The sequence below is a fragment of the Ambystoma mexicanum genome, chromosome 6q, assembly GCF_040938575.1.
Source record: "Ambystoma mexicanum isolate Mex_15411 chromosome 6q, UKY_AmexF1_1, whole genome shotgun sequence".
Classification (NCBI taxonomy): domain Eukaryota; kingdom Metazoa; phylum Chordata; class Amphibia; order Caudata; family Ambystomatidae; genus Ambystoma; species Ambystoma mexicanum.
The window spans coordinates 863132844-863150516 of NC_090937.1; the positions used below are offsets into that span (position 1 = coordinate 863132844).

The 17673-nt window shown below is 42.4% G+C and overlaps 1 protein-coding gene across 1 annotated transcript in view; it reads right to left on the reverse strand.

The window, feature by feature from the left end:
* Positions 1-614: 614 nt before the first annotated feature.
* Positions 615-17673, reverse strand: part of SPOCK3 (SPARC (osteonectin), cwcv and kazal like domains proteoglycan 3) — a 1387609-nt gene continuing 1370550 nt past the window's right edge. Inside the window, exon 10 of the mRNA XM_069631385.1 lies at positions 615-2372. Coding sequence (XP_069487486.1) covers positions 2200-2372 — 173 coding nt within the window. The 3' untranslated portion in view covers positions 615-2199. The remainder of the gene's footprint in view (positions 2373-17673) is intronic.

Consider the following 17673-nt stretch of genomic DNA (forward strand, 5'->3'; position numbering starts at 1 on the left):
AACTGTTTTTCAATATTTTTACATAAAAAGTGCTGTAAAAGTTCACAATTTTATTGCATTATTTAAAAAAAAGTCTAAGTAGAAAACCCACCAGAACCTCTCTTAGGTCGATTTGGGCTCTCGTCTACCTTAGATCAATCGTACACATTTGAGGGACATATTTACACTCCTCCACCGTAAAATTCATCAGCCACCACTAATATTTCTTCAATTTGTAAAGTATTGTCAGCTTTTGAATTGCAATTTGAACCCACCATACAGACTAATGTTACTTCATATAACCAAAATCATCTTAACTGGTAACTTTTTTGAAAATAATTCAGTTTCAATTTCAAATAAAACGAGGAAACTTGCACTAAGGACTATGTACAATGCATTCAAAACAAATCAGATTAAACGACCATTGTTACCTTGCCATCAAAATCTCATATGGAGCATTAACGCTTTGCAAATGTGAGTATCAAATAAAAACAAATGAACAAAAACCTATGTGGGTTTTTGTAATCTTGTAGACTGAGCAAAGAAAAAGTGTGTGCAATTTCATAAAAAGATATAACATTTCCAGTTATGTATTTCTCTTTATTTTTGGAGGTAGAACTCAATTCAAACACTGATTGGATACAAGAGTCTTTATTTTGTAAACTATACCTAAACAGTAAAAAAAAGGAAACAATGCATAATACCTGTTCATATTACATAAAATAAACATTAAATGCAGTATTTAAAGCAGGTTAACATAAAATGAAAATATAGTTGATTTTGATCCACCAGTCTGTATTTCACGAAAACAAAGTCCAGAGATAAATTGTTGACATTCGACACCCAGTCATTGGATCTTGCACAGTTGGTTTGTCTTTATAGGGTTAGGGCAAAGCCTGACTATGGTCTCATTGCATCAAAAGGCTGTTGTTTCAAAATGCATAAACAATTGACATGCTAAATAACAAAGGTTTAATGGTTCAAATCGTCCCTCGTGAATTCTACTTCACACAGAACCAATCAGAGTGCAGCCCATATGGAAATTCCCGAATGGTAAAAATGGAAAACAGATGTCATCTTCGTTCACCACAACAAACTCTCAAAATGAAAATAATTTGATATCTTGGTCGGCTTGTGTGGCTATTGTTTGCATGCTAAAACCTCCCTAATTCTATTTGATTAAATTAATCATGATATGTCATTTCATAACAGAAATATACACAAAATAATTAGAATAAGAAGTAAAAGCAAAACAGTACGTGAACAAATATTGTCTTTTGTTTTGATATGACCTGACATTTGTGCATGCCTACTTCAAGAAAGCATGTTGCCTTAAACTTTCCAAATAGACTGTTTGAAGCTTAATTTCTGGTGTCCAATAGGAACAATAATAAATGTATAGTAAATTGATAAAATAGTAAAAACCATGCTACTTAATTCATAGATAAACTTTAGATGAGTTATGAGTTTACAATAAAAACCAAACATAAAAAAGGAAAAAAAAAGAAAAAAATATCAAAGGATAACAAAACCTTCACTTTGCAGAAATAGTTCCTGGCCATATACTTAAATTCTTTCAAAATGTATCTTGACAAAATCAGTAAGATTTTAACATTGCAATACTATATTGGAAATAGAAATACACGTAGAAATGATTATCTTGTACTAGTGCCTGTTCCTTTTACATTACAGCTGTCTCCAATGTTAGTTCCTGTTAATTACGGGTTGATGAGATGCTGTGGGTCTTTTTAACAGTACTCTCTGCAGAACTAGGCATTCAGGTCATGCAATAGTAAAAGAACGCAGAAGGCTTAAGGGCACGGTTACTGCACTTTATTCTTTACAAAGCTTTCACTAGGATGGCATCACAACACTTTCCAAAAAATGGCAGTATTCCACTTCTTTTTTTTTCAGTGAAGTTTGATTAAAAATGTAGTTGTCCTTAGGCAGTATTTCCACGTATAAGTAGCACACAAGAACTCTTTTGCCAGGCAAACCTCTCACTTCTTACTCTTTGTCTCAAAGGCATATAAAAGCTTAAAGCACAAACATGATTCTTATTTAAACAAGGAAAGTCTATGACTTCGCTGTTATATCTGATATTGTTATACAAAATATACACATTGTCTCTTTGATCTTGTAGTGTAGAGAGCAAAGTAATTCTATGAGATGTCACCTTGCAAACATTAGAAAGGTAGAATTAATTGCACTTGAGAATGCTCAAATGTATCCGTCATCATCATCATCATCATCATCATCATCGCCTTCTTCTTCATCATCATCACCTTCAATTTCCTCCTCATCATTCACCATGTCATCTTCATTCTCTTCATCATCTGACCAGTCGTGGAAATCTCCACTGGCAAAATCTCCTGAAATTTCGACATCAACGCCTTAAAATGATGTGAATAAAAACAATTGGTTATAATTTGCACTGAAAAAAGTCCCCAATCAGTTAAAGAAATTCATATAGAACAACTGGCAAAAATGATCATTGTTTTCAACTGACTATCATGAACACGTTTAGCTGTGTGTAATCCGTTCCCTGCAAAAAGAACACTCTGGAAAAGCAGTTTGCAAGCAGCGATTATTTACATCAGGGCAGCAGTGATATATCAATGTTTCTATTATTACCTGATGGTATGTGCATCCCTGCATAATTAACCAAACTAAAGAACCTCCTATACAGAAATGTGCATGCAACCAGTATCTGTAAGGGAATTCCCACCAAAACACTCATAATTTATTCATCCAGAAGATTGGAAACATAATTATAAGTTAGTATCCAACAGCACATACACTTGTTATTTCATCTTGCAAGCAACTATTCTGGAACATGGGTCTGGAACAGCTAAAACTGTATTGGTCATAACATGATACCTTCAACATGGATAATTAGTGAATGCCATTTTGATTGTGCATTAGGTGATCAGTCAATGCTGAGCTCCCTTAAGAAGACGGGAACAAAGATAAAGAACTTCATTGATCGACAGTGGATAACCATACTGTGCCACAAACACAATTTTGAATAGCAATTATTTGTCATCCCTCAATTTAGAAGATTTTAGTCATTAGATAGAAATGAGTGCACTATTGTCCAAATGTACAGAACAATACATTACTGATCTTCAATGCATCATTGTGGACATTAGAAAACATTTATTTATTTATTTATTTATTCATTTAGTCATTTGCTGTGCTGCATTTCACACACTGACCTGATGCACCACCCTTTCCTGAGTCGCGACCTGATCTGCTGATCAATGACAGCGCCAGCTTGGAGCCGAAACACAACTGCCTGTACCTGACCATGACATACGTGGTCGACATATTCCAGCCAAGCAGCCCTCCCATTGATCCCATGGTATATATGGTAACATGACATCCTTCTTTACTAAGTCCCTTGGTCTCTTGCCACCAGATGTTCCCGGCTACGGGCAAAAGAAGGCAATGGCACCTTCTTTTTATCCCTGTTTGGGCCTGTGATGTAAAAAGTACTCAACACCTATCCCTACTCTGCCCACTGCCCTACGGTCATGCTAAGCAACATACCTTAGCTCCTTTAACTAACTAAGCCCTGTACCCTGACCTCCACAATCCCTATTCTCACATCTATAAACTTGTTCCTGCTCTTCCTACTCCTACGTACTCTCCTTTTTTCTCCTCTCTCATGTCCTTCTTTCTACTCCCAAGATCGGTTTCACCACCCTACTCTGCCCTATAACCCCTCTTTCATCCATATCCTCTTCAACTCCATGAAAGTCACCCTGGTAGTACCACTTTTTCCCACCATAAATACTCCAACATTTTTGACCCCACTTATAACCATTAAGTAACAACATTATCTCAATCGAAACCCTCTAACTCCTCAATCTATCCCTCCCTTGGCCTCTAAAAGTCCTAATACAGCTGTAATAAAACATCCTTTCTCAAGGACCACGTTGTCTCTTATCATCCAAAATCTCTCGGATGACCGTCAACACAACTTGGATTCCCTCTCTTGACACAGCCATTCTGGATGCACCCCATACTGACTTAGCTACCATTTCCTCCCCCCGCCTAACAATAAAGAGTATTGACATCAGTCTGGTCATCAAGGAGCCAACATTCACCCCTCTTCCCGGCCCTAACTTTACTGACTCCTCCATCCCCATCCACCTCTCAGTATACATTTGTGCTCCCAACTCTCTAGCTATGCTTCTCATCTACAGACCTCCAGGCACCCTAAATATATTCCTCTCTGATCCCAACCTCTTAATTGAATCTCTCCAAGCCCATTTCCCCACCATCATAATGGGTGAGCTCAACCTCTCCAACATGACCAAAGCCCATTGACTACAGCTGGACACCACTCTCTCTGATCATTTTCTGCTCAACTTTCCAATCCTTCTAACCCATACGTATGCCAGCTGGCTAGATCGCATCTTCATATCTTCCTCTCTTGACTCATCTGCCCTCTCTATTGATGGTCTCCATCTGACCACTTACTCATCAATCTTACCATCTCCATTACCTCTTCACTGTTGTCTCCTTCCTTCTGTGTTCAAAAATAAATCTCAAGCCTAACCCCATGGTCCCATAGCTTGACCGAATCAGGGCCTCCGTCAAATATATTTCTGTTCCTTACTTGCTTGATCAGTCAAGCTTATTTAAACTGAATTCAGCAATGCCGGGATGACTACAATGAGCATGCTTTTTCCTCTGTCACTGCAACCTTCCCCTGAATCATGGATCTCCTCAACCACCCAACAGCATCTCTATCTATGATGATGGTGCAAAGCATTCTACCCTTCTCTCATTACTGCTTAGAAGAACAAGTTACTTACCCCTGGTAAAGTTCTTTTGACTGGATGTTCCTCCAGCGTATTACTCATCTTATGATATGATATCTTCAGGCTTCAGCGGTTTTGGAAAAGAAATTTAGGCAGAGGGAGCTGTATGTCGATGCGGTCAACTCGATGTCCCTGCAGGGCTTTCATTTCAGTCCATGTCATTGTCAGTATATATACCATGTGCAGCACCCATTAGCTACAGTTCTGTTTTTACACCTTGCTCTTGCGGAAGTACAAACATCAGTGAGACAGTACCCAATTTTGAAAGTGCTTAAAGCGCAATGCCTGGAAATTTTACAGCAGGGTGGGTTGGGAGGGTCAATGAAGAATATGTGGAACGAACATCCCGTTGAAAGAGCATTAACAGGGGTAAGTAACATGTTCTTCAAATGCATTGTGTCCTTCCACATATTCCTCATTTTATGATATAATCTCAAAGCAGTGTTAGGTTTTGGAGGAGAGAGTAAGAATTCTCACACTTAAGATTTGTCATGAATTTAATGTAGGAGAGCTTTCCCAAATCCTCCTTCCTGGTTAGAGGATGAATCCAGACATTAATGTTTAGTAAATGTTTGAATGATAGACAAAGTGGCTGCCGCACAAATGTCTTTATAGGCACCCATCTTTGCAGAGCATAAGATGTTGACATCAGCCTTGTGGAATGAGCTCTCAGGCCTTCTGAGCGATCTTTACCAGCCAATCTGTAGAATTCTGTAATAGCAAGAATTATCCATCTGGACAAAGTTTGTTTTGTAACTGGAAGATCCAGCTTGTGTCCAGTGTACCAAATAAAAAAACGGGTCATTTTGATGTATTTTCGCAATTCGTGAAACATAAAAGCTCAAAGCACTTCTGGGATAAAGCTTATGCAGCCTTTCCTCTTCCTTGCCATAATGAGAAGGCAGATAGAATCTATAAAGCGCGATTTTCAGGGATGAATGACAATCTGATACGATGTTTGGCAAAAAAAGGTTTAACCTTAAGGACAACCTTGTTCTTGTAAAAAACAATAGTAAATTGAGGCTTGCTAGATAATGCCTGCAACTCAGTCACCCTGCAGGCTGATGTTAACACAACTAACAGAATGATTTTGAAAGCTAGTAGTTTTAGTGGACATGAATGGAGTGGCTCAAAGGGAGCACACATCAGAGATTTCAACATAAGATTAAGAACCCAAATTAGTAATTGAAAAGGTGTAGGAGGGAGCACTTTAGGGAGCCCTTTAAGAAATTGAATGATTAATGGCATCTTGAAATAGGATACCTCCTCTGATGTGCGCTTGAAGATTGAGAGGACTGCCAAATAACCTTTAATTGTTCCAATCTGGAGCCCCAGATTTGCTAAGTGTAACAAACAGATAACACCAAAAGTGTACTGCACTGAAGAGGTTCCACATCCTTTTCCCTAGACCAACTGAAGAATTTATTCCAACGGCAGCGGTAAAAGAATTTTGTTGCTGGCCTTGTGGCCGAAAGCAAAATCTCCATTAAGCCATATGGAAGGGCCCAATCTTTATATCTCAACCTCTCAGAAACCAATGCGTGAAGGTTGAATGACTTGACCTCTGGATGGAGAACACGCGAGAGAAGGTCGTCTCTTTGTGGAAGACAAATTGGTAGGCAGATGGACATGTCCAGAAAGTCCGAGTACCACGTCCTCCGGGCCAAATCTGGGGCTATTAGGATCATGGATTTCCTGAACTTTCTCAACCTCTTGATGACTTGAGGAATGACAGGGACAGGAGGAAATGCATAGAGGAGTGGAATCTTCCAGTCCACCATGAATGTGTCCTCTAGAGCTGCTTTTCTGGGATATTCCCTTGAGCAGAACAGTTCCCACTTCCGATGCTGCTGGTCGTGAACAGATCCTCTTGAAGGATTCCCCAAAGGGTGAAGATCTCTTGAAGGACTTCCTGAGCTAGTTCCCACTCGTGGAAGACTGTGTTCTGCCTGTTCAGAGTGTCCAGTGTACATTTCTCCTCTCTGGCTAGGTGAACTGCCGACAAGGAGATTCCTTCTTGAATTGACCAAAACCAGAGCTGCATTGCCTCTCTGCACAGTGGCCCTACACCTCCTCTCTTGTTGAGGTAGTACATGGCCACTGTGTTGTCCGTCATTATCAGGACATTCTTTACCCCTACAGATGGCAGAAAGGCATGAGTCTGATCGCCCTCAGCTCCAAAAGGTTGATGTGTAGTTTGGATTCTGATGGAGACCCCTGACTGCTGACTGTCAGATCGTTGGCGTGGGACTCCCACCCCATACGTGAGGCATCCGTAACTACTGTTGTCTCAGCCCATGGTTGCCAAAAGTGTTCTCTCTTCAGAATATTGTCCTTGCAAGGCCACCACAGTAGATCTTGTGCGACCCTGTTTGGGATCTGAAGGAGATCTGTCATTCTGCCTGAGAATGGAGACTACTCTGTCCTGAGAGCCCATTGTAGGGATCCCATTCTCAGGCGAGCCTGTGGAACCAGGATAAAGCAGGATGCCATGAGGCTGACGAACCTAAATAAGTCATAGACCGGAAGATGCTGAGCATTATGGAATTTGGTGACCATCTGCAGAATGTGCTGAGCCCTCACGTCGGGTGACAAGGCTTTTCCCAAGGATGCAACCAAGACCACTCCAATTAACTGGAGTCTTTGAGATAGTATCATGTGGGACTTCTTGTGATCGAGGGAGAAGCCCAGTCTGTGGAGAGAGTGGCAGGTGATGCTGAGATGTTCCAGGGCCTGTCCGGGAGAACATGCCCTGATCAGCCAATCATCCAGGTAGGTGTAGACATGAATCCCCCCTCTCCTGAGGCTCGCTACCACCACCACCATCAGCTTTGTGAAAACCCTTGGGAGGAAGTCAGCCCACATGGCAGATCTCAAAACTGATAATAAGAACAGCCAACTGCAAACCTCATGTACTTTCTGTGCTTTTGATGGATAGGCACATGAAAGTAAGCATCCTGAAAGTCCAATGACACAATCCAATCATGGAGCTGAAGGGCCTGACGGATCGGAGAAAGTGTGACAATCTTGACCTTCTCCTTTCTGAGGAACTCTGTGAAACGGCATCCATTTTGTGTTAGTCTAAGCTCTCACATTGTAGCTCACTTTCAGACATGTGTTTTTCCATTTCCAGCTTAAAATGATTACAGCCTGAAAGCTGATGAGCTCTTAAAAAAGCATGTTTTTGCAAGGAATGATTAGCTCAGTGTTTGTGCAGGCCTCAAACCCTGAAGAGCCAGATCTGTGTGAAATTACAGAGTGGAATAGTCTGACCCCTAAAAGTCTGTTTATATTTCCTCCATCGCATATGTATATATGTGGGGGGAGACCTCCTATATCCCCCCACCTTACATATATACATTTTTAGTAACTCTACCATCCCCTAATATGCATATGCGAATAAATGGGGGACAGACTTTTGGTGGTCAGACTTTTCCACCTCTGCAATTTTGTCCTATTCCAAACAGCCCGGCACGAGTAAGATGAGAGATAATATATGTCTTCCTGGCTCCTGACTGCCAAAGCTAATTGCAAAAACCAATTATTAAATTTAAAAAAGCATAACATACTCTGTACATTCCAGGAATGAAGTTTCTAAAACAAACTGCTGAGCCACAGATGCACCGAGACCTTTGGTCAAGGCAAACACAGATTAGGTATGCAAGAATGTCTCCTTGTGCTGGGAACAGTCTGAACTTTGTGACTTTTTAAATTTGTGCAAACATGATGCGGATGAGATATGTATGTATGTCAGAGAAACATGTATATGTTGCAGGAAATCATAAACTGTCTGGAAATTGACAATCCAAGCAAACCAGAACTGTATATAAGACAAGCAAACCACAATGTAAATTGCCCAATTTCTCTATGGCTTTTTGCAGACATACATGAACTTGGGTCCTCTTGAAATGAATAAACTGTTGTTAATATATAACTTTGTGACTGATGGTCTTACTTCATTTGCAGTACCAGATTTGAGATTTACACTTGTTCAAGATGGATCACAATTCTCTATCCTTACTGGAGATTAGGAAATAAGGAGAGTACCAGTCTCTGTTCCTCTCTGTTACATGTACCGGTTCTATAGCACCTTTTTCCTGCCCAAGGAGCGGATCTGGAATTTTGAATGAGTGGCTCCCTGCTGGATGGTCCTGAGGCCTTTTTAGAAATGGGAGGCAGTAACCCTGGCCTGCTGTTTCCAACACTGACACATCTGAAGTAATCCATCACCATTGTTGCAGATGCTTTGAGAGTCTGCCTCCCACTGGGGTCTTCTGCGTTAAGGCCTCAGGGAGGTTTTGAGGTAGCTGAAACAGCGGCTGATGGTAAAGAAGCTGTTGCTTGGGCAGAATTTGCACCTCTCCCTCGTCCAGCTTGAGAGATTCTCCTGTGATCACTTTGACTAGCCATTCCATTCGCTCTTCCATCTGAGGAGTAGAAGTGAAATGACTTACCCCTGTAAGAAAATCCATTTCAGTGAGATGGTTGGGGCTGTCTGATGGCAGTACCAAGGGATTTGGCTGCTGCGTTTTAGGTCTGCAGTTAATAATAATAGTTACTCAAGGCTTTCATCAGCCTTGCTGCCAAACAGCTGAGTGCCATCAAAGGGCATTTTGAGGAGCCTGAATTGCCTGTCCGGTGCAAAACCTGACTTCCTCAACCCAGCAAACCTGCATATTTCTGTGCTTGCCACAGCTCTGGTGATGCTATCTGCTGAGTCCATCCCTTATTGTAAAGACTCAAACATAGCCTCCTTACTGTCTCTTACAATATTCAGGAAGCTGTCTCCCTCTTCCCCTTCGGGAATAAGGTCAGCCGCCATGGCTAATTAGTCCCACAGCGTGAATGTAAATTTTGCTAAAACACAAGTGGTTTTTGCAGACTTGAGTGCCATGCTCCCTGCAGAAAATACCTTCCTAGCCCACACATTGAAACACTTACCATCCCTGCCTGGTGGCATTTTTGGAAGTAGCCATCACTTTCTGAAGTACCATGCTCTTTGGTGAAGGGTGCTTTGACAGATATTTAGGGTGGCTACTTGAGGGCCTGTACTTTTTGGTGAGGTTCTTATTCACAGCTGGACTTGATTCATGAACCTCTCAATTTGCTGTAACCATTTTTTGAAGTGCGACATGAAATGAAAGAATGGGATCCTTCTGTGGCCCTTCATCAAGAATGTTAATCAGGCCGTCATGCTCAAATGGTGGACCCAGCCTGTCCCATCCATGACAATCTATAACCCTGGTTGTATGGTGCCTATAAGAGGCATCAGCATGGTCTGACGAGTCTGGCTTGCCAAACTCAAGTTCATACACATCATTGAACCTGGACTCCTTTCAAATGAGGCTTTCGGGGTGTTAGGAAAGCTAAACCTCAACCCAAATGGTGGAGTGTTGCTTTTTGATGGCTTACACTCCTCATAAATGGAGGATAAAGTCTTGAAAAAATCCTTTTTTTGCAAAGGCTTGTAGTATTTTCGATCTTGTTTGGAGGTTGCTGAAGGTTTAGTGGGCAAAGGCATCAATGGCTTCGACCCTGATGGCATTGATGACTTTGAGATGAATGGCGTCGACGGCCTTGACACCGATGGCATTGACAGTATCAACACTAATGGCATCCACATTATTGCTGATTTCTTCATCGGTTTTGGTGCTGATGGAGCCCTCAACGGGCTTGACCCTTGACTCAATGCGGTCTTTGATGATTTTTTGTCGTGTTCAGACCTGTCGCGGGGTCTCCGGGCTACGTCCCGGGCTCGAGAGCACACAGGATTTAGCTTTATCTTTTTCGGCTTTCGATGGCATGACAGGAGGTCTCTTTCGTTCCCTTTCGAAGGGTCAGGGCCTCCTTATAGAAAATGTTAAGCATTTTCTGCCTGAATTCTTCCAACTTGGCTGGAGTGAATGATTTGCTTGGGCAGGTTCTTATTCTATACATAGAGGAATCAGATGAAGACGAAGAAGGCAATCTATAGTGCCTTTTCTTCGCCTTCTTGGATGAGGACAAGGAGTGGTGCGACCCGCTCCTGAAGTGAGAACACTGTTTTGATCTTTTCCTTCAAGGAGAGTCATCTCTCGACTCATCGGATGACCTTTTCTTCGATGGATTTGTCAATGGTGATTTAGTAGGGGACCTACCCACCACTAATTTCCCTTTATGCTCTTTCAGCCATGGACTGACAGGACTTACAGTCTGTCATTCTATGCTCCACACCAAGGCACCACAGACACACACGATGAGGATAGGTGAGGGACATCTTGGCGCTATAGTCATGGCATTTTGTGAACCTGGTCTTTGGGGTTGATGGTGTCGAAGAAGATGAGCCATCGTGCTTGAGAAGCAAAGATTTTCTCACAAAAAAAGAACTGAAGCTAATGGGTGCTGCATGTGCTATATATACATATATATATATATATATATATATATATATATATATATATATATATATATATATATATATATACCAACGAGGATGTCGACTCCGAGATGGAAGTACAAGAGGGACATTGAATTGACTGTATCGACGTACTACGTGCTCTGCCAAAAAAAATATTCTGAAGCAGCTGAAGCTGGAAGATATCATATCATAAGATGAGGAATACGTGGGAGGACACAATCCATTTGAAGGACTCTTTTCCCACCTCACAACTACTCTTGATGCTACCAAATGTTTACAACTATTTTGTTTTTTTCCCTCTATATGCTCACACCCTTCCAAGCTGCTCATTACACTGCAGGCCATGCTCTCCCATCCCCCCAAACGTTGCTCATACCCTCCTAATTCTCTTCTGATGATTTTGCAAATCATTAAACAAAATGCCATGTTATGCACTCTTCTATTCATGCCCCTAGCTCCTCTCTCCAACCCACTCCACTCCTACATTCTGTTCCTTTTATCACTTCCTCCCCACATCTCCTGCCAAAGCTCAGACCCATCGCTTTGTACAATAATGAACGAGTGTGCACTAGTCATCTGCTACTACATTTCCTCCTTCAACTTCTCTTTAAAATGACAACTTCCCCTCCTTCTACAAGTTAGGCACAGGCAGACTCCTCTGTATAAAACACCAAAAAGCATACCTATCATTTATACTGACAAATGTCTTTTCTGCATCACCACTTCACTGAAACTGTTCTCACTCATGTCTCTGAATTCCTAATCTCTACTTGCCACTCTCATCTCCTCCATCAACATTCTGATTGATATCTCTGCTACCTTTTACACTGTGGATCACACTTCCCTCCTCCAAACTCATTGCTCCATTGGACTCATAGGAACAGAAAACCCAATGCCTTATAAGGGATGTCACACAATACTCTTTAGGGACATGGGATGCTTCTGGCACTCCCTGAAGCAACAATCCATATAACGAACAGCACCAATACTAAGATTCCAATGGGGGACCCTGCTACCAATCAACTATTAGCTATCAATCAAACTAGGCATGAACATACACAAACTGAACAGTCTGTACTTCCAAGGGACTGACATTTTTCCCCACATATTAACTGCAGAGAATTCAACTTTGTGGACAAATTACGTGTTTACAATATTTGCATGGGCAGAACAATGAACAATGGGATGCCCCAGATCATGATGGCACATAAAATGCTCAAATACACCTCCATATGTCCAGAGCTCAAAACACGAAATCTACATTTACTCTCTCAGAAAAAGTTTAAGGTCTGACATACTCAACATACAACAAATAATGAAACAGAACCTTACATCTGAAGTGAGAAGGGCTATAAGAATACTCCGAACAAGCAAGAAAGTCATAATAAAACCAGAAATGAAATGTGGTATGGTTGTGTTAATTGATATCCATAAATACAATAGGGAGGCTGTTAGGGAGGATTCTCCAGAATGGCTAATTTCCCTTACCTACTGAGTCCCCCAGCACCCGGGTGTATTTTTTTTCCTATCTGTGTGAGCCTTTTGCCCACCCTTACATGTGTTTTGCTGCGTGTGCTTTCACTTTTTGTGTGATCTTGGGCAATGGAGCTGACTACTGTCCCCAGAAAAGATAAAGTTGCCATTAACTTTATGTTAGTCACTTTAAACCACAGACCAAGTACACACCATCTTACATGGAGTATTGAAAATGGTTAACTTTTATCCCTTTTTGTCTGTTCCTCTTGGAGCCTTGTTTCGCTCCCTTAACATTAAGACTTGGCTGGTGGCAGTGGTAACTACCCTAACTTTTCAACCGCGATTATATTATATAAACGTGGTATTGTTTTAGGCTATTATATTAGCATCGAACATAAACCCGCTTGACCAAATACATTTTATTTTGGTTTTGGCTGGGTTTATTCACCATTTCTTTATGTTAAGTGTTTCTTGTGTTTTTCACTGCATGCCAAACTGTGGATGATTCCTTCGTTCGCTGCCTTTTTGTGGGCTTTTGCACAGAAGCCCTCCTTAAGGCACCTGATAGTCTAGGTAGGCAGGATGTGAGGGAGCGATCTTCGGACCCCTGCCATGGGTTATGATATGATATGATATGACATGATAGTTTATTTATATAGCGCCTATACACAAGGTGTTTCAAAGCACTTCAAGGCAAGGGAGGAAACAAGGGAAAATACAATGACATTCTTACAGGCCATGAACATTATGGATGTGAAATTAACTATTGTACTCGGCCTGACGACATTTCAGATAGTGCAAGAGCTAAGACATAAATAAGGAAGGAAGGGGGAGAGTGGGAAGGAAATGGAAACAGACAGGCGACTACCGTACTAGGCCTGACGACATTTCTGGTAGCGCTGGAGAAAAACAAAAGGTGAGGGAGAGGGGTGCAGAAAGGTAGGGGAGGAAGAAAACAAGCGACTATCGTACTTGGCCTGACGACATTTCAGATAGTGCTGGAGGGAGGAATAAATATGGGGAGGGGAGAGGAAACAGACGAGGTTGCTATCACACTAGGTCCAGGGACAATTCTGATCCAGGAGGTGCATAGAAGAAAGTAAAGGGAGGAGTTAGGAAAAGGGAAAAAGGGAAAGGAGGAGAGAACAGAGAGTAAACAGTCAAAAAGAGTGGAGAAGCAAGAGGGGAGAGCGAATACAATTGCAGAAGTCAGTAGTAACACATAATGTTGCAGCCAGGATACAAAATGAAGATGGGAACAGCATGATTCAGGACCACCATGAGTACAAAATGCAAAGGAAGTCCAGCATGACAGTTGAGAAAGGGTGACGCGCCGTGAATCACTTAAGTCCATAAAAGTCAAATCAGGCTTTTGCCACACGACGGGGAAGGTGAAACGAGAATGTGTCAGGACAGACGCTTGCAGAAGTAGGCTGGAGGGGAGGGAGGGGGGCAGGGTAGAAGAATCAGAAAAACAGGCAACACCTGGGTGTGAGAAGGGTGGGGGTACAAGGGAACATCACAGGGGGACCAGAGTGGGTGAGGATGGCCTGTAGGGACAGAGGGAATAAACACATGTTGGTGCATGTTGCTACTGAGGAAAGGCCAAGATGCGCACCGTTCCCAAAAGCAAGGTGGAATTAAACAAAATATATTGTGTGTTGAATTTGTAAACTGATGACAGCTGCTAATTTAAGACAGATCAGATGTTTGTGAGGGATAGCTCATCCAGGCCTATTGAAAGCCTTCTAAAGACGGACTGGGAACCACAAAGTGTAGTGCCTTAAATATGGAGAAGTTTCAAATCACTTAAAGCTTTTGCTTGATCCTCAAATAACATTTGGGACGTTCAATCTCAACCAATCAGACATAATTCAAATTATTTTGGGTTTGTCTGAATAGGTTCATGCAGAGGTATTCATGATAGTGCCCACAGTTTGAGCTGAACTGCCCATGTTGGGGCCAAACCTGATTTGCAGATAGTCTTTCCCCTTCTGTAATCGCATGGCCGGTTGATAAGCAATGGTCTGGTCGGTTATCCAGAGCAATGCTAATCTTTCAGGTTCACTCAAAATCGTACACATTCCCCTTCCGTGTTTCAATAGTCAAAAGAGGCATTGTAAAGAGAAATTCCCTGTTTATTGTTTCCTATAACTGCAAGCGACTGCTTTGCTCCTTTGACAAATTACTGCAACACTCATGATCAGACTGATTGTCCACTTTCATTTGTATGAAAACTAGAGCTATTTTTAACAAAATGATTTATCAATATACAAAGCAGGTCCATTCACTTGCTTTTATTTAAAAAAAAAAAAATAGATGGTTATTTAAAAAAATGAAAGTATGTGGAATGGCACTAGTCTGAAACAGCAGGCCTTACATTCAGCGCCTGCTATTCTGCAGTAGTTTGTGTGCAGTCACTTTTCTCTGGTGGCAAAGTGTTCACAGAATCGAGGAACTCTGTAGGAGTGCATAGATTGAGCAGACAGATGTCTTTGGCACATGTCAATGGTGCGATTGTCTTATGCAATTGAACACCTAAGAGATTCCAGATTCTGTTTTTTGTGAATCAGCTTATTCGGTGCCACTGTATAGGTGTTATGATTAAAATGTCCGAAGTTTTGGCTTGTTAGGACTCCATTTTAGTTGAACTCTGTGTTTAAAGGGGGGCGCCCTGTGTACCTAAGAGTTTCTAAAGACACCTGTTAATGGCGACGCACACCTTCAATCTTTGAGCGTGCATGTGAGCAGCAAATGCTGACATGAGCCACTTATGTAAAATGGACAGAAATGAAATATTTACAGATGACAGCAGAGGCTCGATCTGAAGGTAATGAAGAAAATATACTCACACAGATCCCACGTATCTACATAGCGGTCTGCTACAATCACATTTTAGTGACTGTAAGGGTGCTCAGGCCAGGCACTGGTGGAGGAGTTTTCAGTAAAGTCGTGGTTCCTCTCTGGGTGGGCTTGGCTAGTTTTTCTTGGTAGCACTCTCTGAACTATGTACTATGGCAATTCCTCTCTGAACAAGAGTACCAATAGCAACCCCATACACGTGTTTCAGCCTTGTTGCGCCTCATCAGTGAGGTGAAGCTGTGTCTCTCTGAGCACAGTGAGCAGGGAGTCCACGTCTGGTTGCCCCAGGTAACTCAGGGTGACCAACCCTAAGTTACTTGCAATATTTCAAAAAAGGTAGCAGGCGCTCCTCTCCAGAAAGAACATGTCATGATAACCTGTTCTGCGATGAGAGTTTGCAGCGCATGCTTTCTGCTCACTGTACCTTTCACAGATAGGAAATAACCATTTGCATATCAGTCTTTGTCCTGCCCACATGGACAGTCCAGCACCGAAATGCTATGGCAATTCCTCTCTGAACAAGAGTACCAACAGCAACCCCATACACGTGTTTCAGCCTTGTTGGGCCTCATCAGTGAGGTGAAGCTGTGCCTCTCTGAGCACAGTGAGAAGACAGTCCACGTCTAGTTGCCCCCAGGTAACTCAGGGTGACCAACCCCAAGTTCCTTGCAAATATTTCAAAAAAGGTAGCAGGCGCTCCTTTCCAGAAAGAACATGGCATGATAACCTGTTCTGAGATGAGAATTTGCAGCACACCGTTCTTGCTCACTGTACGCTTCACAGATGGGAAATACCCTATTGCATATCAGTCTTTGTCCCGCCCACATGGGCAGTCCAGCACCGAAATGCTTTGGCAATTCCTCTCTGAACAAGAGTACCAAAAGCAACCCCATACACATGTTTCAGCCTTGTTGGGCCTCATCAGTGAGGTGAAGCTGTGCCTCTCTGAGCACAGTGAGCAGGCAGTCCATGTCTTGTTGCCCCCAGGTTGCTCAGGGTGACCAACCCCAAGTTCCTTGCAAATATTTCAAAAACGGTAGCCGGTGCTCCTCTCCAGAAAGAACATGGCATGATAACCTGTTCTGAGATGAGCGTTTGCAGCACACACTTTTTGCTCATTGTACCTTTCAGAGATGGGAAATATCCATTTGCATATCAGTCTTTGTCCCGCCCACATGGGCAGTCCAGCACCAAAATGCTATGGCAATTCCTCTCTGAACAAGAGTACCAACAGCAACTCCATACACGTGTTTCAGCCTTCTTGGGCCTCATCAGTGAGGTGAAGCTGTGCCTCTCTGAGCACAGTGAGCAGGGAGTCCACGTCTAGTTGCAGCCAGGTAACTCAGGGTGACCAACCCCAATTTACTTGCAAATATTTCAAAAAAGGTAGCAGGTGCTCCTCTCCAGAAAGAACATGGCATGATAACCTGTTCTGAGATGAGAGTTTGCCGCACACACTTTTTGCTCATTGTACCTTTCAGAGATGGGAAATATCCATTTGCATATCAGTCTTTGTCCCGCCCACATGGGCAGTCCAGCACCAAAATGCTATGGCAATTCCTCTCTGAACAAGAGTACCAACAGCAACTCCATACACGTGTTTCAGCCTTCTTGGGCCTCATCAGTGAGGTGAAGCTGTGCCTCTCTGAGCACAGTGAGCAGGGAGTCCACGTCTAGTTGCAGCCAGGTAACTCAGGGTGACCAACCCCAATTTACTTGCAAATATTTCAAAAAAGGTAGCAGGTGCTCCTCTCCAGAAAGAACATGGCATGATAACCTGTTCTGAGATGAGAGTTTGCCGCACACGCTTTTTGCTCACTGTACCTTTGACAGATGGGAAATAACCATTTGCATATCAGTCTTTGTGCCACCCACATGGGCAGTCCAGCACCGACATGCTATGGCAATTCCTCTCTGAACAAGAGTGCTAACAGCAACCCCATACACGTGTTTCAGCCTTGCTGGGCCTCACAGTGAGGTGAAGCTGTGCCTCTCTGAGCACAGTGAGCAGCAAATCCATGTCTGGTTGCCCCCAGGTAACTCGGTGACCAACCCCAAGTTCCTTGCAAATATTTCAAAAAAGGTTGCAGGCATTCCTCTCCAGAAAGAACATGTCATGATAACCTG